Raw genomic sequence first — 22,464 nt, 5'->3', positions numbered from 1 at the left:
GCTTTCTTGGAATCGCTGCATTTTGCTTGCGTGTGTGCGCGAGTTACGTCGTGGTCGAGGATTCGTGCTTCTTTTATATTGATTGCGAGGAGGGTTTTTGATATTCGAAGTGAGTCGCTTGAAGTTCGGTAACAGAATGAATCCTTATTTACAGAATAATTTCCTCTTAGCCTAGCGTACAATTCTTTTGTTCTGCGAAACCCCTTGCGTTGGCGCTTTTCGCCCGGATGCCCCTTCCAGTACTTCGGTTCGATTCTTGGGAATCCTGACTCCGCTGATCCAGTGTGGGTTGATGACTTCGCTGCGGTGTGAGGTGAAGGCATGCTTGTGCCGTCACCGATAACTCCTCCCCCCTCAAGACGGAACGGCGGTCAATGACGTGGAGCCGGCAATCAGGATGTAGATGACTGTAAGGTGGGTCGTTGCGTTGTCGTCTGCGATGTCTTCTTCGGTTTTCAGCGTATTTATTTGTAGTTTCCGCAGGCTGAGTGGTTCTCCTGCGGGTATGGTTTTTACCTCCTCGGCTTTGATCAAGTTAATCTGTAGTTTTCCTGTGATTGTGGTGATGGTGTCGGCATATCTCGTTCCATTTGCTACGATAGAGCAGTTGTCGTATCTTACGATAAACGAGCCGTTTACTATTCTTTCCGGTGCGCAGTTTGTTGTTATGTTGAGGTTTACTGCGTTGGTGATGATGAGTATTCCTTCTATTGGGCTGTAGATTTGCTGGTACCTTGCGGTTTCCACCGTGTCGCATGTCGCTGGTTTGTTGTTGAGTAGGTTGTATAGGCAGGGCTGGTTACCGGGGGTGGGGGGGTTTCGCATACAAATTCGGAGTTTACTTTGATACATGGGTCTTGTACAATATTTAATTATTCGTTATTTCTTAGTATGTAGTTGGGTAGGTTTACTATCTGCGTACCGTTGAACGGTATTGCTATAATTCGGTACAATTTATAATTTGTAATTGACAAAATTGGGATCTTAATTTCGAGTGTTAGGGTTTTATTACTGGTGCTAGTATGAAGTGATAATAATTCGTAGACATCGTGTTCTGCTTTGATTTGTATTCCCTGTTTTGTTAGAGAGTTCCTGATTTAAACTATTTCGGGATTGGTTAGGATGTATTTGGGGATTATTTTTAATTTTGCGAATAAAAGACTTTCCGCTACGCTAGTCAAATGAGCGTGGAGGAGGTCTAAGTTGATATTTAACCTGTGGATAAGACGGTCTAGCTCTATTTCCCTTTGTCCTGTGTTTAGTTCTTTACAAATTTTATTTTGATTTGAGTTAATGATTTCAGTCATTACCTCCTGTTCTCTATTAATGTGTGTTGCTATTTCCCTGAATCTAATTATTGTTTCGTTTTTGAATCTATTCGTTCTCTCCTCCTTGTTATTTAGGTTTGTTAGTTGTTTGTTTATTCTGTCTTCGTCGTTGGCGTCCATGGTACCGTTTACTATTTTCACTATTGTCCCTAGACCCTTGATCAAGCCTCTTCTAGTTCTACCGCTATTGGGGTTGGGTAGCAGAGAGGCTAGCCTATGGTTGATGAGGTCAAGTTTCGCGAGTAGTAGGGATTTAAGGCTAGTGGCCTCCGATTTGTTCAGGAGATCCCCTATAAGCTTGTGCAACCCATTGGATGCGCTCTCGTACTCGTTAAGGTGTATTATATGTGGTATCGTTGTGAATGCCGATACCGTTCTGGCCTTTCCTAATTGGACTTTTATTATTGCTTGGTCGTCAATCTGTAATAGACGTCAGTTAAGTGTTTCTAGTTAGTCATTGGTGGTGTAGTATGCGCCGCATAACGAAATCCCAGGGCAAAAGGTTGGTAATAGAAGTTAACCAAAAACCATGACTTAGTGCACAAAAATATTTTAGTGGAAGAATAAAAAACCCATTGGTGGTAAGAAAATAACAAGGAGCCCCAAAATCCAAGTCCAACTAAAGGGAAGGAAGGGGAAAAAATTTAATTTAAGCCGCAGAAATAACTTAATCGGAACCCAAAATGAAGCTATCGCTAGAGGTATTTCAGTGAAGCCCACGGTCGGAAGAGCAAGTATGCTTTCGTTCCTTTCGCGGATTGTTTCCTGATATGTATAAAGGAGGGTAACCAAAAGGCGATCCTTTCCCTAGACCAAGAGATCATTCAGGAGGATTTGAGCGCGAGGAAGATGGAGCTTCCCGAAGGACTAACAAAATGGAAGAACCAGGTACCCCGTTGCTGGGCGGGATGTCGAAGTTGCAAATCACCCTTGACAATTCGTGTTGTTCGTGTAGTGGAGTGAGAACCTAATTGACGGCGCCCGGCGCCGAGATAAAATTTGTCGAAGAATTTGTATTGTTTGTATTGCACTGGCACCGAATAAAGAGCGCAAGCTCATGATAATTATAGTCCGACGACCGTGGATAGATCTTTATCGTTATTTCACTATGAGCACCTATGGGGCGAGTCGATAATGATGGGATTCAAGGGTCGGTTGAATGTAAGGGGAAAGGGAGCAAATCCGGACCACCACGAGGGCCACATCGATGTCTAGGTTAGGCGATAAGCGGATGCAAAATTTTTTTCTTTTTTTTTTTTTGAATAAAGATAGTGAATAAAAACCCAAAATTTAAATCCCCAATACAGGGAAAAATAAGCAAAAAAGGAGAAACCATGTGTAACTGTCCATGTCGGTGGTCATTTTGGTAAGGAAATCTTTTGTGTATTTTTATACCCGTTACTCGTAGAGTAAAAGGGTATACTAGATTCGTTGAAAAGTATGTAACAGGCAGAAGGAAGCGTTTCCGACCATATAAAGTATATATATATTCTTGATCAGGATTAGTAGCCGAGTCGATCTGGCCATGTCCGTCTGTCCGTCCGTCTGTCCGTATGAACGTCGAGATCTCAGGAACTACGAAAGCTAGAAAGTTGAGATTAAACATACGGACTCCAGGGACATAGACGCAGCGCAAGTTTGTCGATTCATGTTGCCACGCCCACTCTAACGCCCACAAACCGCCCAAAACTGCCACGTCCACACTTTTGAAAATTGTTTCGATATTTTTTCATTTTTGTATTAGTGTTGTAAATTTCTAACGATTTGCCAAAAAACTTTTTGCCACGCCCACTCTAACGCCCACAAACCGCCCAAAGCTCCACGCCCACACTTTTGAAAAATGTTTCGATATTTTTTCATTTTTGTATTAGTCTTGTAAATTTCTAACGATTTGCCAAAAAACTTTTTGCCACGCCCACTGTAACGCCCACAAACCGCCCAAAGCTGCCACGCCCACACTTTTGAAAAATGTTTTGATATTTTTTCATTTTTGTATTAGTCTTGTAATATTCTATCGATTTGAAAAAAAACTTTTTGCCACGCCCACTCTAACGCCCTCAAACCGACAAAAACTGTCAGTGTTGAAGATTCTCCTTCGCACTTCCACTAGCTGAGTAACGGGTATCAGATAGTCGGGGAACTCGACTATAGCGTTCTCTCTTCTTTGGTTTCGTGTCGTGTGGAGTGTATGTCCGCTGTCCCGTAGTACTGTTTGTCTCGTGAAACGGGGTGTTGTTTTATTCCTCCTGTTCTCCTTCCGGAAGACTGTGTATCCGTTAGGTAAGGCAGGGGGGTCCTCCCTCGTTTCGTTGAGTTTAGTCGTGCGCTTTAAAGCGATGTCTTCCTCTGGTTAGACTTCCTAAATAAACTCAATGAATTTAGAACCAAAATCTAACCAGAGGAGTTTTTTGGCAAATCGTTAGAAATTTACAACACTAATACAAAAATGAAAAAATATCAAAACAATTTTCAAAAGTCCGTATGTCCGTATGTTTAATCTCAACTTTCTAGCTTTCGTAGTTCCTGAGATCTCGACGTTCATACGGACAGACGGACAGACGGACGGACAGACGGACATGGCCAGATCGACTCGGCTACTGATCCTGATCAAGAATATATATACTTTATATGGTCGGAAACGCTTCCTTCTGCCTGTTACATACTTTTCAACGAATCTAGTATACCCTTTTACTCTACGAGTAACGGGTATAAAAATACACAAAAGATTTCCTTACCAAAATGACCACCGACATGGACAGTTACACATGGTTTCTCCTTTTTTGCTTATTTTTCCCTGTATTGGGGATTTAAATTTTGGGTTTTTATTCACTATCTTTATTCAAAAAAAAAAAAAGAAAAAAATTTTGCATCCGCTTATCGCCTAACCTAGACATCGATGTGGCCCTCGTGGTGGTCCGGATTTGCTCCCTTTCCCCTTACATTCAACCGACCCTTGAATCCCATCATTATCGACTCGCCCCATAGGTGCTCATAGTGAAATAACGATAAAGATCTATCCACGGTCGTCGGACTATAATTATCATGAGCTTGCGCTCTTTATTCGGTGCCAGTGCAATACAAACAATACAAATTCTTCGACAAATTTTATCTCGGCGCCGGGCGCCGTCAATTAGGTTCTCACTCCACTACACGAACAACACGAATTGTCAAGGGTGATTTGCAACTTCGACATCCCGCCCAGCAACGGGGTACCTGGTTCTTCCATTTTGTTAGTCCTTCGGGAAGCTCCATCTTCCTCGCGCTCAAATCCTCCTGAATGATCTCTTGGTCTAGGGAAAGGATCGCCTTTTGGTTACCCTCCTTTATACATATCAGGAAACAATCCGCGAAAGGAACGAAAGCATACTTGCTCTTCCGACCGTGGGCTTCACTGAAATACCTCTAGCGATAGCTTCATTTTGGGTTCCGATTAAGTTATTTCTGCGGCTTAAATTAAATTTTTTCCCCTTCCTTCCCTTTAGTTGGACTTGGATTTTGGGGCTCCTTGTTATTTTCTTACCACCAATGGGTTTTTTATTCTTCCACTAAAATATTTTTGTGCACTAAGTCATGGTTTTTGGTTAACTTCTATTACCAACCTTTTGCCCTGGGATTTCGTTATGCGGCGCATACTACACCACCAATGACTAACTAGAAACACTTAACTGACGTCTATTACAGATTGACGACCAAGCAATAATAAAAGTCCAATTAGGAAAGGCCAGAACGGTATCGGCATTCACAACGATACCACATATAATACACCTTAACGAGTACGAGAGCGCATCCAATGGGTTACACAAGCTTATAGGGGATCTCCTGAACAAATCGGAGGCCACTAGCCTTAAATCCCTACTACTCGCGAAACTTGACCTCATCAACCATAGGCTAGCCTCTCTGCTACCCAACCCCAATAGCGGTAGAACTAGAAGAGGCTTGATCAAGGGTCTAGGGACAATAGTGAAAATAGTAAACGGTACCATGGACGCCAACGACGAAGACAGAATAAACAAACAACTAACAAACCTAAATAACAAGGAGGAGAGAACGAATAGATTCAAAAACGAAACAATAATTAGATTCAGGGAAATAGCAACACACATTAATAGAGAACAGGAGGTAATGACTGAAATCATTAACTCAAATCAAAATAAAATTTGTAAAGAACTAAACACAGGACAAAGGGAAATAGAGCTAGACCGTCTTATCCACAGGTTAAATATCAACTTAGACCTCCTCCACGCTCATTTGACTAGCGTAGCGGAAAGTCTTTTATTCGCAAAATTAAAAATAATCCCCAAATACATCCTAACCAATCCCGAAATAGTTTAAATCAGGAACTCTCTAACAAAACAGGGAATACAAATCAAAGCAGAACACGATGTCTACGAATTATTATCACTTCATACTAGCACCAGTAATAAAACCCTAACACTCGAAATTAAGATCCCAATTTTGTCAATTACAAATTATAAATTGTACCGAATTATAGCAATACCGTTCAACGGTACGCAGATAGTAAACCTACCCAACTACATACTAAGAAATAACGAATAATTAAATATTGTACAAGACCCATGTATCAAAGTAAACTCCGAATTTGTATGCGAAACCCCCCCACCCCCGGTAACCAGCCCTGCCTATACAACCTACTCAACAACAAACCAGCGACATGCGACACGGTGGAAACCGCAAGGTACCAGCAAATCTACAGCCCAATAGAAGGAATACTCATCATCACCAACGCAGTAAACCTCAACATAACAACAAACTGCGCACCGGAAAGAATAGTAAACGGCTCGTTTATCGTAAGATACGACAACTGCTCTATCGTAGCAAATGGAACGAGATATGCCGACACCATCACCACAATCACAGGAAAACTACAGATTAACTTGATCAAAGCCGAGGAGGTAAAAACCATACCCGCAGGAGAACCACTCAGCCTGCGGAAACTACAAATGAATACGCTGAAAACCGAAGAAGACATCGCAGACGACAACGCAACGACCCACTTTACAGTCATCTACATCCTGATTGCCGGCTCCACGTCATTGACCGCCGTTCCGTCTTGAGGGGGGAGGAGTTATCGGTGACGGCACAAGCATGCCTTCACCTCACACCGCAGCGAAGTCATCAACCCACACTGGATCAGCGGAGTCAGGATTCCCAAGAATCGAACCGAAGTACTGGAAGGGGCATCCGGGCGAAAAGCGCCAACGCAAGGGGTTTCGCAGAACAAAAGAATTGTACGCTAGGCTAAGAGGAAATTATTCTGTAAATAAGGATTCATTCTGTTACCGAACTTCAAGCGACTCACTTCGAATATCAAAAACCCTCCTCGCAATCAATATAAAAGAAGCACGAATCCTCGACCACGACGTAACTCGCGCACACACGCAAGCAAAATGCAGCGATTCCAAGAAAGCGTAATAAAGTTTCGACAAACACACCGGAAAATTGAAGCCGCTACGGGCAAAACCCAGCTGGTGGAGACAACAATAATACCAGGCGGGGCCCGGAAGAAGTCAGCGCCGGCCGAAATGGGTCTCCCAAGAGCAACCGGGGGTCACGCAGACACCACACGCTGAGACCACAACGGCGAGAACGGCCAGTGGAAGACAACGAGTGGCGCACACGCTGCGGACAACCACGAACCCCAAGATGGCCCAGCTAGGTAACCGGGTGGCAGTCACACCCCATCCTCAGTCGAGGCCAAAATCGCAGGTTCCAACGAAACCACCGCAGCCAGCTCCGATCGCGCCGACCCCACGCCACGACAACCGGGTGGCAGTCACATCCCAACGGCAGTCGAGATCGCAGATCTCAACGAAGCCACCGCAGCCAGTTCCGATCGCACCGACCCCACGCCAACGTGTCACAGCGTTACCGGATCGCGACATCCTAGAGATAGGGACGGAGCAACAAAACTGGAACTGGCAAATTCAAACACAATGCGCGCGCGCGCCAAGATCACGCGCTAAGGGTTACAATGGCCCAACATAGATCGGCCACACTAATACAGCATTAAATCAGTTGGGATACGCGGGCACACTATCCTCCGCCAAACCGCTATATAAGGCGCACCCCAGACTTCTAGAAGTCATTCAGTTCGGCCGGCGATCGGCGACAAGACCTCCAGGAGGAGCTACCAGGAACGGAGCAAGATCAGCAGTAAGGAGACGACAGAGCCATAGGAGGCGGGCAACGATGTGGTAACTAACTAAGCATAGCAGTCTTTGCTGGAATCAAATAAATATCATAGACGACTCCTGACCATCCGAGCACCGACAGATCGTCACAACCCTACGAAAAATGTATATATGGAACTAGCACTATTTCGTTCTTATATGGCATCGCTACCGCTTTCCTAACCATATTAGTAACCTTAAATCTTTTTAAATCGAGTGCCATATTCCCACTTGCTAAGCAAATACCTAGAGCTAAAGAGGATACAGGCGCTTTATAAAAGCTACGAATATCTAAAATTCTCCTACCTATAATAAAAATACCTTCTGCATCTTGTTCAAAATAATCTACTTCAATCGGGATGTGTTCTTGTACATAACAATAACTATTTGGCCTTTTATTCCTAAGCGTACATCCCTTCAACTTCAAAACACTACCTTCTAAATTTACGGGATCATTGTCCACTCGAATCCCACTATCCTCAACAATCTTCCTATAAATTTGTTGTAATATTTGTGTCGGCTTTCGGACAAATCTCTTAAGAGTTTGTAAATAGTTCTCGAAATCGTAAGAAGAGCCTGAAACCGGATCTCCGATTTGCTTAATCGTCTCTTTTACATGAAGTAAACCGTGAACATTTTATGAAACACTACTTTCTCCATAAATAATTGGAAAATTCTTCACGAATATATCCAACATATGCTGGGCATTATTTAAGTTTGACTCTCGTTGCAAGCGAGAGGGAAGTAGCCTGTAAGCCCAGTGCAGCAAAAGGAATAAGTAGTACTGGTCGTCATTAATTGTATCTTTAAGAGCTACAATACCAGTGTATAACAAAAATTGCCTAAACTCCTCGGCTTTCCAATGCGGCAATTAATCCAACGTTCTTGGTTTTCGAGCAAACTATTGTGGGACGCAGCTGTTTCCTTCGTTTGGAAACCCTATATTCTTGCTCTATTTTATTTTCCACTATTCTTTTTAAAAATTTTTGCATGACACCCAAATCAATAAGGTGCATGCAATCTAAAGGGACTTGAGTTACCATTAGAACCCCAAGTTTTTCTAAAGCGGACTGAACAGTTAAATATTCTTTATGGTGGTTATGTCCTGTGCCTAAAGTTTTCATCTGTAATCAATTCACCACGTTCAGTGCTAAATGCCAATACAGAATCTACTTTTCGTGCTACCTGGGTACATTTGCTGCAACCATGGCTAGACGTATGTCCAGGCCTGCCAGTAATAAATGCTCGAGCAGGAGCATCACAAACTATGGCTCTAATTTCCAAACCAATTTTTTTATTTTCCATTTATTTAGCAGTTCATGCATATCCGGGAATTCATACTGACAGGTAGTCTCCAACATGGGCTCCTCTATAGGCCTCAAGCAGCCTAAACAGCCGATATGAAAATGGTAGCATCCTTGAGATCCATTTCCATCATGAATTTCCCTGCTGATGCTTGGGATAATATAAAAGCTGATTGAAACGTGAAATCATGATTGACTCATTCGCCATGGTGTTGGTAGAAGAATTAATCCACAGGTCAGCTTCATTGGACTTTGAGCGGAATACCCCCCGGTTGACTGCCTAGATGAGGCGAATCTATGTAGAGCTGAGCCAGGCCGTTTGTATTCTCTTACAGTGAGACTCCAGTCTTCTCCCGTTAATGATTTTAGATTGGCATAGATCAATCTTGACAAATTACTGTCAGGTGATATGAACCAATTGATTGCATCTCTCAATCGAACTGCTCTTGATATCAGGTGAATATTCGTGTCTCTCTCCCACGGCGTCAAGATACTTGTGGACTCTGATGTGCTGGAACCAAGGTATGGTGCACAGGGTCCCCTCCTAAACTCATAATCGATCAAGCCACGAGGTAAGTGGACTGCTATGTAATGACGACAATCTGAAGGAGTTTCACATCCTTTACATCTAAGAGATGGCTTGATTCCTTGAGAAAGCAATTCCAGAGGATGTGGTATAGTGGCACCCACCACATCGGATCCCCAAGACCGGACTCTAAGCATGTCAGCTTGGGTACTCGAGCAACTCCACATTGCTCCGTAAGTGTGATATGGCACTTTACTACCCAACACTTTAAATGAGATCAACTCTGATTTGATTATCAGAGAGTTGGTCTTTTTTGAGAACTTGGTCTTGAATTGGTTTCGAATGGTTCTCGAATTCTGGAATAATCCCATTAAATTTTGGGCTATTCCTGAGAAGGTGCAAGCTCTAAATTCTCTGATGAACCGTGGGAATCTAGGCTTGATTGACTCCAATAATGTCCAAAGGTGAGATTCTGATTGATGAACATAATCCAGGACCCCGTATATCACATCATTCTTTATATTATCTCGGTTTAAAATCAGTGCTTTTTTAATCTCCTCTTTAATCATAGTCTAAGCACTTATTCCTCGTGGTATATTCAGAGACTGGGGGTCTTCAGCAAGTTTGGATATATGAGCAGACTCATATTGAACGATTTTAGGGTTTCCCGCCTGTATGCATATATCTCTCAGCTCCCTATCGTCGGTATTATCATGAACAACTTTCCAGAATACTAATCCCTCAGTTATGGGGTCCGGAAATGAACGGGTTAGGAATCTAGTTAAGGAGGTCCCGCTTACTCCACCCAAGGAAGGATCCAGGTATAATGAGAGTATCTTGAAACTACGATCTTTTTTCCAATCTGTTCCGACCAGCGCTATACTTGGTGACTTTTGAAGTAGAAATTGTTAAACCATTTTTAATCATTTCGGAAGTTTCGGACATCAATTTAGATAAAAACTCTTTAAAATTAAAAGGCTTATTATATGCCATAAAAACCAATTGTCAATACGGGGCGGCCATGGATATTATTTATTCTTAGAAGAATGGGCCATAACTGCCCTAGAACTCTTAAAAAGTGAAAGTCCGTCAATGTTTATATCAATGATCAGTACGTCCGGCAATTGGGGAAACACTGATAGTTTATTTAATTGTTTTGCTAAACCGATATGTAAATAAGAGCCGCCTGCTACTTTACTTATATCAAGTTTATCAAAACAATTAAATTTATAAAAGGGCTACATTTTCAACTTATGAGCATTTAAAATCTCAATAACTTCTCTCTGGCACATCCTCGTGTTGGCTTATGCTTTAAATACCAATTTTTTAACTGTGTATTTAAGTCAGAGCTATCACGAACATGTGCATCTCAAAGATTCCCTGCTACTTCACCATACCCTCGCTTTCAATTTGATTGGGCTTTTCTAGAGCACATCGCCTAATAATTGTTTCCCTTTCCTTAGCTGCTAATTTATTAATATATTTAGAGCCAACCATTTTCTTCCTTTGCTAATTTTAATGAGGACAAAAGAATTACTTTATTTTTGCGTATTTAATTGAGTGTTATTTATTTATTTATTATTTTTATATTATTTAATTTATTATTAGCTTTATCATAAAATAATCATAGAAAATAATAATTACCACCGAAGAAGTCCATAGCAAAAAGCAACTAAAAAATTGAGTCACATAAAAATATTGTTTTAAAAATGTCGCGTTCAAAACCATATTTTAGCTAAATTGCTATATTTCCTTAAGCGCAATATTTTTATTCGGCGCAATTTTAATAAGACTTTATTTTTCGCACGATTTTTTGCAACAAATATTTATATTTTGAGTGGCATTTTGTTGTGGATTTTTTCGCGCGATTAATCAAAATTAAAAATTGTATGCTACTCTATTTATACCCGTTACTCGTAGAGTAAAAGGGTATACTAGATTCGTTGAAAAGTATGTAACAGGCAGAAGGAAGCGTTTCCGACCATATAAAGTATATATATATATTCTTGATCAGGATCAATAGCCGAGTCGATCTGGCCATGTCCGTCTGTCCGTCCGTCTGTCCGTCCGTCTGTCCGTCTGTCCGTCCGTATGAACGTCGAGATCTCAGGAACTACAAAAGGTAGAAAGTTGAGATTAAGAATACTGACTCCTGAGACATAGACGCAGCGCAAGTTTGTCGATTCATGTTGCCACGCCCCCTCTAACGCCCACAAACCGCGCAAAACTGCCACGCCCACACTTTTGAAAAATGTTCTGATACTTTTTCATTTTTGTATTAGTCTTATAAATTTCTAACGATTTGCTGAACAACTTTTTGCCACGCCCACTCTAACGCCCACAAACCGCCCAAAGCTGCTACGCCCACACTTTTGAAAAATGTTTTGATATTTTTTCATTTTTGTATTAGTCTTATAAATTTCTAACGATTTGCCGAACCACTTTTTGCCACGCCCACTCTAACGCCCACAAACCGCCCAAAGCTGCTACGCCCACACTTTTGAAAAATGTTTTGATATTTTTTCATTTTTGTATTAGTCTTCTAAATTTCTATCGATTTGCCAAAAAACATTTTGCCACGCCCACTCTAGCGCCCACAAACCGCCAAAAACTGTCAGCGCTGAAGACTCCTTCGCACATTCACTAGCTGAGTAACGGGTATCAGATAGTCGGGGAACTCGACTATAGCGTTCTCTCTTGTTTTATATTGTATGCCAAAATAAAAATTGGCTTACACTATAAATATAGAGGCGCATGAAAACTTTTCTTTAAAAAAATAGCGCGGCCCATTTTTAACTTTAATTTCGACTTGGGCGTGGTATAATTTATAATTAAAATAAAATTAACATCACAATTGCATTCCATTGTTTTTTTTTTCTGTGGACATTCTTAAATTTTCTTTTAGCACTTCACATTTCTTGCGCTTAACATATTATGTACAAATATGTATTTTAAAGACTTTTCGCAAAGTCATGCCGTTTGGAATGCAATTAGCTACGCTAATTTATCAACACGAAACCCTTTAAATTCCGACTTTATATATTTAACGTTGAAAATGTTTCAAGCAAAAACCACTTGTCACTATTTACAATTTAATGCAAATTCAAAAGAAAAGGGGGACGGTAAACGAAACCGAAAATTCTGACAGGTGCGTGCCAGGGTATTTCCGACCAGAATGATCCCGTGTAATTAGAATTACAGAGACAAATAATTAAAAACGGACACATTTGCGTTGCCTATAGCGACAGTTTAATTTCTTACAAAACTTAAAATCCTTAAATCAACAAATATAAATTATATATACACTTAAAACTATATAGAAATCGCACCAATTATTAGAACGGTATTCAGTAGGCTATAAGGGTTGGACAAGTGTGGTAAATATAATTTAAATTTAAGTTAGTATTTTCTTGACAGTGCGTGGACTGGTAACATTAACATATGTTCTCTTTGCTTACATTTTCTAATTGTGTAAATACTTAAATTTGAGTTTAAAATTGATTTTTCTTTCTCTTTACAGGTACCCCCGCCAGAAGGACGGAAGCACCAAGTCGCTGGAATCCTCTGGAGTCGTCGTCGGTGGAAATTTAAAGATGTATGGCCCAGTTTGTTGCGGCCGCAGGGTGCGCGCCACTTGCAAATTTGAATCGGGCCGGCTTGCAGGTAAGTAAGTTCATGGTGGATTGCGTAGGATGGTAACATTATCATCTGTTTGCTTTGTTTACATTTTCAAATTGCCAAATGTTTACAAAGTCTTTAAATTTAAATTTAATATTGCTTTTTATTTCTCTTTACAGGTACCCCCGCCAGAAGGACGGAAGCACCAAGTCACTGGAGACCTCAGGAGTCATTGCCGGTGGAGAATTGGGGATGTTTGGCCCAATTTGTTGCAGTCGCAGGGTGCGCGCAACTTGCAACATTTGAGTTGGACCAGCGTTGCAGGTGAGTAATTCGTGGTGGATATTTTAACGCAGCTGTCATATGTGGTACTTCCTACCACCACAGCGGCCGTTATTTTGAGTTTGCAATTTTCTTCTAAATTTCAGACACTCCGCCAGTTGTCAACATTGAGGTTCCGATGTGGATCCCGCGCAGCCGTTATTGCGGTCATTTTAGAGTTGCTGGCAACATTTGGCGGTGGAGTCTGCCTGAATTTGGGCAGGAAACTCATCGCTTTAAGTGGATTCGTTACGCTCTACGTCTGCCAATAAGCTGCCAAACTGTTCTCTGGTTTTTTCTCCAGTTGTCAGGGGGTCCAGAACGCTGTCAGTTCCCGCGCCGCCGTCTCGTTGCAAGGTCCGAAAAGTTGCTGCATCTCAGCTAGTGTCCTTCAGAAATCGGCAGGGAGGTCATCATTGATTTGAAGTCGTCAGAATTGCCGCTTTCTTAGGTCATCTCGCCAGGAATAGAGGAGCATCTTATAATCGCTTATAGAAAATTGCATTAGATAAGTGTGCCTATGTGTTTAATTTTTTGTTTTTGTCTGATTGGCATTTGTCTTTTCTTTAACAGGTCCAGTTGTCCGGGATTTTTCAATTTGGGAATCAAGGGATGAGAGGCTAATAAAAATGTGCAAATTCGTGTAGTTAGACAACAGGCATTTTGACGAGCCTCGGACCCTAGTTATTTGTTTGTATTGGCAGAGAGGGGCGTTGTCGTTGTTTTTCTGGTTTGTAATTTATTAACAATTGCTCTATTTTTTACAGGAGAGCTGCCGAGTTGGATTTGGAAATAGCATGGGCTGGATATGCAGTGCTGTGGATTGGACGCAATAGTTGTCACTGGAGGTCATTGAGGGGAAAAAGACGAATTTGGAGTGCGCGAATTTTTTCACTTCCGACAGCAGCAGCGCCACGCAAATGGTCCACTGTGACGAGGGTAGACTGTGGCATGGAGACGCCATTAATTCTCGTCAGTTTGCTGCGACAGTTGCGTTGCCGTTGCTGATTTTGGGAATCGCTAGGGTTACGCATGTAAAATGAATTCGTCTATTTAAAGGTAAGTTTTATATTATTTCTTGTTTCTAGTAGTCAGTTGCGTAGTTTTATGCTTTAACTAATTTATTTTCTTCTTTTTCAGGGGTTTCGTCAGTGTAACCTTGCTGCGGGAAAAAGTCAAATTCGAGGGTCACGATTTCGACCTTTTGCCGGGTCAGCAGCGCCGCGCCTAAGGTCAAGAAAGTCGAGGGGGCATCCCCACATGGAAATGGCATCAAAACATGATACGATTTATATGTTTTAAGTGCCAAAATCTCTATTTTCGGTTACGTCGAGTCGGGAAGTAGTCAGTTGCGTAGTTTTATGCCTTTATTAATTTGTTATATTCTTTTTCAGGGATGTTGTCAGTATACCGTTGCTACCAGGAAAAAATCGAATTCAAGAGTCACGATTTTGACCTTTTGCCGGGTCAGCAGCGCCGCGCCAAGGGTCAATAAAATCGAGGGGCTTCTTAACATAGAGACGGCATCAAAACATTGTTAATGTTTTATATATATTATTATATAGCTCTCTGTTTTATGTTTTGATTAAATTATTTCAATCTTTAACAAAGATTTCGTCGATATTACATTTCTGAGGAAAAAAGTCAATTTCAAGGGTCACGATTTCGACCTTTTTCCGGGTCGGCAGCACCACGCCTAGGGTCTATAAAATCGTGGGGGAATCTCAGTATGGAGACGGCATCCTAACATTGTATGTTTATTGTGTTTTAAGTGCCAAAAAGTTAGTTTATCCATTTCGCCAAGTCGGGTTGTCTTTTATCGTCGAGTACGGCTTTTGGAGAGATTGCAGCTGTTGTTTCAGGACATTTCGAAGGATATTCATCATGTTTTTGCCGCGCGTTGAATTCATCTATGCGGGTCCTAGTGGGTGACATCCTTCACGTCCTCTTCGTAGGGATCAGCAGGAATACATCGTCAAGAGGCTTTTCGTCCGGATTGCTTGCTGGTGAGTGGCGTTTTGATATTTTATATAATATTATTTATAGTTATTTCCTTGTTTACAGGTTGTCAAGAGGGAAATTAGGCGAGTTGCTGCCGCTATACCCTAGTTGCTGCTTCGCTTTTCGTCTGAACATGCCATTGGAGTCTTTTTTCAGTCTTATTTTAATTAAAGTTAAATCGACGTTTCCATATCTGGGTCATTTTGTCTTCCTTGTATAATTAAAGCCATTAAAATGTCAATCTTCTTTTCCAAATTGTCAACTCTATTTGCTAGTTTAATGACGGGGTCGTCGGGGTGACTATTTTTCGGAAGAGTGTTGGTATTTTGAGGTGAAGGCGTTGTCTCCTTCATAATCCTTGGCTTCAGATTTGCCATGGCAGCTCTGCTCGTTGTCGGGGGGCTGTCGTCATTTCCCTGTTTGCGGTTCGTTGTTTTTTCTAGATTTTTCTGTTCCTTATGCACATTTTGTTCATTTCGAAGCCTGTTCTGGAATTTTTCCAGATGTCTTTGCGCTGGGTTTCTAGCCATGTTTGGGGCCTTGACCTTGGGATTGATCCTGCCATTTGTGGAGACCTTGTCTGCGTTCCGGCGCCATTTATTTAGGCGTTTTTGTATGGCAGCTTCATGTGAAGAAAAGCGTGGTTGATTTGGTCTACTATCCTTCACATTTTGCCGGAACGGATTCATTGTAGACTTCCTGGCGGCTTCCTTTCGGGCTTCGGCTATTTCGGTACTATATGGTAGTCGGGGGGTCTTGTTGAATGGGAGGGGGGGCTGCCGTTCATATTTGTTGGTTTTTACGTCCATTGTTGACCTAATTTTGTGGAAATATATCCTGTTGACTGCTAGTTTTTGTTTCTTTGCCTTATAGGCAGGGCACCCCTTGTATGCGCTGATGTGGTTTCCGTTGCAGTTAAAACAGAAGGCGGGGGTTGATCTTGGCTTTGTGCATTCGCTAGACCAGTGCTGGCCGGCGCACTTCATGCACCTTGGGGGCTTCATGCATGTATTTCTAGCATGCCTGAACCCCTGGCACCTGAAGCACTGAACCGGCTCCCTCGTCCTATTCTTCCTTTCAACTTCCACCCTTTGCCCGCCTAGCTCTTTTATGGAGAGAATCCGCTGGTGGCTGCCATCCTTGACTTAGACAATTTCTAGTTCGTGCATCCGCATCGGGCCTCCAGTTGCAGGATTGATCATATTCCGTGCAAAGTTGGACTGGAGGCCGAGCTTCTGCAACTCACTAGTTATCCATGTGCAAGGGGTGGAAGGGTGTAAATGGCGAATAACTACTCTGAAGCCGCTTTCAGATTTAATCTGGTTGGAAAAGAAGGGGGTGTCACTCTTTGCTAGGATTTCTTTTTGATTGATTTCTGATTGGCGCCGAGGCGCTGCATGCAGGGGCTTCATCACAGGGGGTTGGGTGGCGGGGGGCTTTGATTTCCTCTACAATACTTTGGGCCACCTTGCTTTTGAAGATGGGGGTATTCAGGGGGGGAAAGATGCTTGGGGTAGCAAAAACGGAGGGCACGCATGCCCTTTTATTTGGCGTGTAGTTGTGTAGTTTGAGCTGTCCATATCCACATTTGGTCGCTTGCCCGGGGTTTTCGTTAGTGGTGCTGGATCGGAGGGTGCCACAAATCCTAATCCTGATCCAGTTACCACTTCCGAGAAACTCATTGGCTGCACGCCCTTGCTTTTAGGGGGTGAGTTAAATAGATCTCGCTTGGCAGCAGGCCGGCTAAGGGTTCGAGATGCTGATGTATTTCCCATAGTATGCATGGCGATAGATTTGGGTTTTGACTGTAATTTGTCTTGAGCAGGGGGGCGTGGGGAAACGCCCTTCCGGTGGGGGGAAGTGGTTATCTTCCCAGAAATTTCCGTGTCCGTGGTGGGTTTCTTGTTTAAACTTAGTTTGGTAACATCCGGTTTATGATTTAATTTAAAGAAAAAAGCGCTGCGTGTTGTGTATTTACATTGAATTTCCCCTTGGTTGCAGTCCCTGCTATTGTCAGTTTTTATGTGTGGGGAAGATATTTCCCCACGGTCACAATTGTTGTCTGATTTATTTCGTGCGTCAGTATTTGCAAGCGCGGGATTCTTTGAGCGTCTGTCCGGGCTAGTACCCTTCAGTACCAAAATTCCTTGCCCGTATTTTTCCTCGCCAGAGTTCGAAAAACAAAAACAAATCTCACAGGCTTTTTCTAGCAAAGTTTCAAACACCAAAGTCAAGCAGAATTCTGTCGTGGCTCTGCCGCTGCCTCTGCCCGCAGTTCATATTTGTTGTTTTTTTTTCAAAGTAGTTCGGAGCAGTGACCGAAAATGAGAGTGAGAGATGAGAGGAGACAAAATCAGAGTCGAGAAAAAACGCAATGTATAGACTTCTAAATACCGATCTAATAATTGGTGGGATATTTATATTGTTTAAAGTGTATATATAATTTATATTTGTTGATTTAAGGATTTTAAGCTTTTTAAGAAATTAAACTGTCGCTATAGGCAACGCAAGTGCGTCCGTTTTTATTTACCCTGAAATACCCTGGCACGCGCCTGTTAGAACTTTCGGTTTCGTTTTCCGTCACCCCTCTTCTTTTGCATTTGCAATTAATTGTGAATGTGACACGTCGTGTTTGTGAAAAAATTCAATTTATTTTCAACAAAAAAAAATATAAATCCGGTAAGTAAAGTGATTCGTGTTGATATGTTAGCATAGCTATTTGCATTCCAAAGTGCATGATTTTGCGAAAAGTACATAATATGTTAAGCGCAAGAAATGTGAAGTGCTTAAAGAATGTGCACAGAAAAAAACAAGAGAGAACGCTATAGTCGAGTTCCCCGACTATCTGATACCCGTTACTCAGCTAGTGAAAGTGCGAAGGAGTCTTCAGCACTGACAGTTTTTGGCGGTTTGTGGGCGCTAGAGTGGGCGTGGCAAAAAGTTTTTTGGCAAATCGATAGAAATTTACAAGACTAATACAAAAATGAAAAAATATCAAAACATTTTTCAAAAGTGTGGGCGTGGCAGTTTTGCGCGGTTTGTGGGCGTGGCAACATGAATCGACAAACTTGCGCTGCGTCTATTTCTCAGGAGTCTGTATGCTTAATCTCAACTTTCTAGCTTTTGTAGTTCCTGAGATCTCGACGTTCATACGGACAGACAGACGGGCAGACGGACGGACAGACGGACGGACAGACGGACATGGCCAGATCGACTCGGCTATTGATCCTGATCAAGAATATATATACTTTTTATGGTCGGAAACGCTTCCTTCCGCCTGTTACATACTTTTCAACGAATCTAGTATACCCTTTTACTCTACGAGTAACGGATATAACTATGGAATGCAATTCTTATGTTAATTTTATATTCATTATAAAATATACCACGCCCAAGTCGAAATTAAAGTTAAAAATGGGCCGCGCTATTTTTTTAAAGATAAGTTTTCATGCGCCTCTATTTTTATTTTGGCATACAAATAGAGTAGCATACAGATTTTAATTTTGATTAATCGCGCGAAAAAATCCACAACAAAAAGCCAATCACAATATAAATATTTGTTGAAAAAATCGCTTTTTGCTGTGGACTTCTTCGGTGGTAATTATTATTATTTATTGATGATTATTTTATGATAAAGCTAATAATAAATTAAATAATATAAAAAATAATAAATAAATAAAAATAATAAATAAATAACACGAACTAGGTTGCGAGGATGACGGCCTTGTTGGAGATTTTCGTAAAGGGGAAGGCGAAGAATGTGGCTGTGGATGTGGCGTTCCCAGTCACATCGGAGGAAGACCTGGTGGCTTTAGACCAGAGCATAAGCTCAGGGTCCCAAGAATGCTACGTAAGTAAAGTATTTATGGTCTAAGTGATCGTAAAATTCATTCTGTGTTTTTATTTTTTTCTTTCAGATGGAAGCAATAACAAAAATTTCAAAATGCAACAATTTGTCAAAGGCAATAAAGGGCGTATTGTCAGAAACGCTGTTGTGCGCCTACAACATAGACGGCCTAAACGGGAAAAAGTCATTAAAAGCATTTCCCAAATTCTTTTCCGTTCTGATTGGTATGTATATTTATTATTTTGCTATAATTTAATAATATTATTATAAAAATACTTTTCGTTACAGATAGCATAAGCACATTAGACGGCCAGCAGCCAGGAGAGAAGGCCTTGGCCCACGCACTGGCATGTGTTAAAAATAATGCAAACAAAACAAGAGAGAACGCTATAGTCGAGTTCCCCGACTATCTGATACCCGTTACTCCGCTATTCAAAGTGCGAAGGAGAGTCTTCAGCACATACAGTTTTTGGCGGTTTTGTGGGCGTTAGAGTGGGCGTGGCAAAAAGTTTTTCGGCAAATCCATAGAAATTTACAAGAGTAATATGTACATAAATGAAAAAATATCAAAACATTACTCAAAAGTGTGGGCGTGGCAGCTTTGGGCGGTTTTGTGGGCGTTAGAGAGGGCGTGGCAAAAAGTTTTTTGGCAAATCGTTAGAAATTTTCAAGACTAATACAAAAATGAAAAAAAAAAAACGAAACATTTTTCAAAAGTGTGGACGTGGCAGTTTTGGGCGGTTTGTGGGCGTTAGAGTGGGCGTGGCAACATGAATCGACAAACTTGCGCTGCGTCTATGACCCTGGAGTCTATATGCTTAATCTCAACTTTCTAGCTTTTGTAGTTCCTGAGATCTCGACGTTCATACGGACGGACAGACGGACATGGCCAAATCGACTCGGCTACTGATCCTGATCAAGAATATATATACTTTATATGGTCGGAAACGCTTCCTTCTGCCTGTTACATACTTTTCAACGAATCTAGTATACCCTTTTACTCTACGAGTAACGGGTATAATTATTCATCAACTATACCCTGCAACTTACTATGGTAGATGGTAAAGTGTGCAACGCGTTAAGCAATACGCCCTCAATGAAATGTTTTATATGCGGTGCAAAACCAACGGAAATGAATCAATTAGAAAAATGTCTAGCAAAAAACGTTGATGAAAAGTATTTTGAATTCGGCTTATCGCCACTTCATTCGTACATACGCTTTTTTGAGTACATAATGCACCTTTCATACAAGTTGGAAATAAAAATGTGGCAGGCGAGATCAGCAGAACATAAGCTCAATGTACTGCAAAGAAAAGAAGGAATCCAAGCGGAATTTCGTGACAAAATGGGAATCATTGTTGATAAACCAAGAGACGGAGGCAAGGATCTTCCAACGATGGAAATACAGCTAGAAAATTGTTTGGAAACCCCAGCTTGGCATCTGAGATTACAGGCATTGATGAAGAAGTCATAACCCGATGCGCAACAATATTGCAAGCTTTAGCATCAGGATATTCTATTAATATTCAAAAATTCTAAAGCTATGCTTTGAATACTGCTGAACAGCTAGTAACAAAATATTCATGGTATTACGAGGGTCGTTTGATAAGTCCGTGACTTTTTGTATTTGCCGCGCACCTGCTCTAAATACAACACTGCTCCTGTCAGCAGTTATCGATTAACAGCTGACTGTAAAATTTTGAGAAAGCTGCGTTTTTTGGTTTGCGTTTTATAGGCATTGAAAGCAGACGATCTCGTGAATTTTAACGAAAATGGAAAAAAGTGAATTTCGTGTGCTAATTAAGCATTATTTTTTGCGTAAAAAATCCATCACCGAAACCAAGGAAAGACTTGATAAATATTATGGGGACTCTGCACCATCAATTTCAATGGTTAAGAAATGGTTTACTGAGTTCCGTTGTGGTCGTACCAGTACAAGTGATGCCGAACGTTCAGGTCGCCCAAAAGAGGTCGTCATGCCAGAAATCGTCGACAAAATCCATGGAATGATATTGGATGATCGGAGAATGAAAGTGCGTGAGGTAGCTGAGGCTGTAGGCATCTCAACTGAACGGGTACATCACATTTTACATGAATATTTGGACATGAAAAAGCTTTCCGCGCGATGGGTGCCGCGATTGCTCACACACGACCATAAGCGCAACCGTGTGACCATTTCAAAGGAGTGTTTGGCGATGTTCAACCGCAATCCAAACGAATTTTTGCGCCGTTTCGTTACCGTAGACGAAACATGGATCCACCACACCACACCAGAGACCAAAGAACAATCAAGACAGTGGGTTTCTCCGGGTGAACGTGCACCAAAGAAGGCCAAGGTGGGTCTGTCGGCCAACAAGGTCATGGCCACAGTTTTTTGGGATGCACAAGGTATCATTCACATCGATTACCTTGGAAAGGGTAAAACGATCACCGGCGAATATTATTCAGAGCTTTTGGACAGATTCGATATTGATTTGAAGCAGAAACGACCGCATTTGGCGAAAAAAAAAGTGCTGTTCCATCAGGACAATGCACGGGTGCACACGTGTGTAGTCAGCATGGCAAAATTTCATAAATTGGGCTACGAACTGCTACCCCATCCAGCATATTCTCCAGATTTAGCCCCCTGTGACTATTTTTTGTTTCCAAACATGAAGAAATGGCTCGGCGGTAAGAGATTCGGGTCAAATGAAGAGGTCATCACAGAAACAAACGACTATTTTGAGGGCCTTGAGAAAACCTATTATTTGGAAGGAATAAAAAAATTAGAAAAACGCTGGACTAAATGTATAGAGCTAAAAGGAGATTATGTTGAGAAATAAAACGCTTCTTTGACGAAAAAAATATATTTTATTCAAAAAGTCACGGACTTATCAAACGACCCTCGTATCTTCCAGCAACAGTACATAAAATTTGAATTCACGGTGCGAAGGTGATAGATCATGCGTTGCTGTCGATAGGAGAGCTTTCAGAAGAAGCTGCGGAGTCCAACAATAAGGAAATAAGGAAAGAAGTACCGGCTTCAGCATACTCGAAAAATGTCTCGCATATTAACAAATACCGATTTGATGAACAACCTTCTTTTGCGTTCTGGCCCCTTTATAACAGGTCAAAGAAAACTACCAAAAAAAGATAAATCTCAATTCTTTTCGTCGACATTTGATTTGTTTGATGATATTTGTTAAGTTTTTGAATTCAAATTAAAATTCGTTTCAATTTTACTTTTATTATTAACTGAAAGAACTGGAGATTTTTAATTTGTTTATATTTACGGGACCTGCAACTCTACTGGAAGTGTTTTTGCACACCATCGGCATATTAGCAATAC

At 41.5% G+C, this 22,464-nt stretch overlaps 3 protein-coding genes across 4 annotated transcripts; all 3 read left to right on the top strand.

Moving 5' to 3' along the window:
* Nucleotides 1–12,795: 12,795 nt before the first annotated feature.
* Nucleotides 12,796–15,047, top strand: LOC122624378. Of its 2 annotated transcripts, XM_043803887.1 has the most exons (5): nucleotides 12,796–12,820; nucleotides 12,870–13,012; nucleotides 13,147–13,291; nucleotides 13,396–14,347; nucleotides 14,429–15,047. In XM_043803887.1, exons 2-4 carry the CDS (start codon nucleotides 12,947–12,949, stop codon nucleotides 13,671–13,673), a joined length of 489 nt encoding a protein of 162 aa, XP_043659822.1. In that variant the 5' UTR covers nucleotides 12,796–12,820; nucleotides 12,870–12,946; the 3' UTR covers nucleotides 13,674–14,347; nucleotides 14,429–15,047. The 2 variants fall into 2 exon arrangements, 1 of the variants encoding a protein (XP_043659822.1); XR_006326464.1 differs by lacking the exon at nucleotides 12,796–12,820 and having other exon boundaries at nucleotides 12,894–13,291; nucleotides 13,396–14,006; nucleotides 14,056–14,347.
* Nucleotides 15,048–19,004: 3,957 nt separating this feature from the next.
* LOC122624998 lies at nucleotides 19,005–19,522 on the top strand (the record flags this gene model as incomplete). The annotated part of the gene is made up of 3 exons (XM_043804809.1): nucleotides 19,005–19,139; nucleotides 19,207–19,360; nucleotides 19,425–19,522. Coding segments are annotated over exons 1-3 (387 nt in total), but the record flags the coding sequence as incomplete, so codon positions are not given.
* Nucleotides 19,523–20,841: 1,319 nt separating this feature from the next.
* Nucleotides 20,842–22,072, top strand: LOC122624997 (histone-lysine N-methyltransferase SETMAR-like). Its single transcript, XM_043804808.1, has 2 exons — nucleotides 20,842–21,646; nucleotides 22,034–22,072. Exons 1-2 carry the CDS (start codon nucleotides 20,909–20,911, stop codon nucleotides 22,070–22,072), a joined length of 777 nt encoding a protein of 258 aa, XP_043660743.1. The 5' UTR covers nucleotides 20,842–20,908.
* Nucleotides 22,073–22,464: the final 392 nt, after the last annotated feature.

Source organism: Drosophila teissieri, chromosome X (assembly GCF_016746235.2).
Source record: "Drosophila teissieri strain GT53w chromosome X, Prin_Dtei_1.1, whole genome shotgun sequence".
NCBI lineage: Eukaryota > Metazoa > Arthropoda > Insecta > Diptera > Drosophilidae > Drosophila > Drosophila teissieri.
Note: the sequence above shows the minus strand (reverse complement) of the source record. Positions and strands in the feature narration are given on the sequence as shown.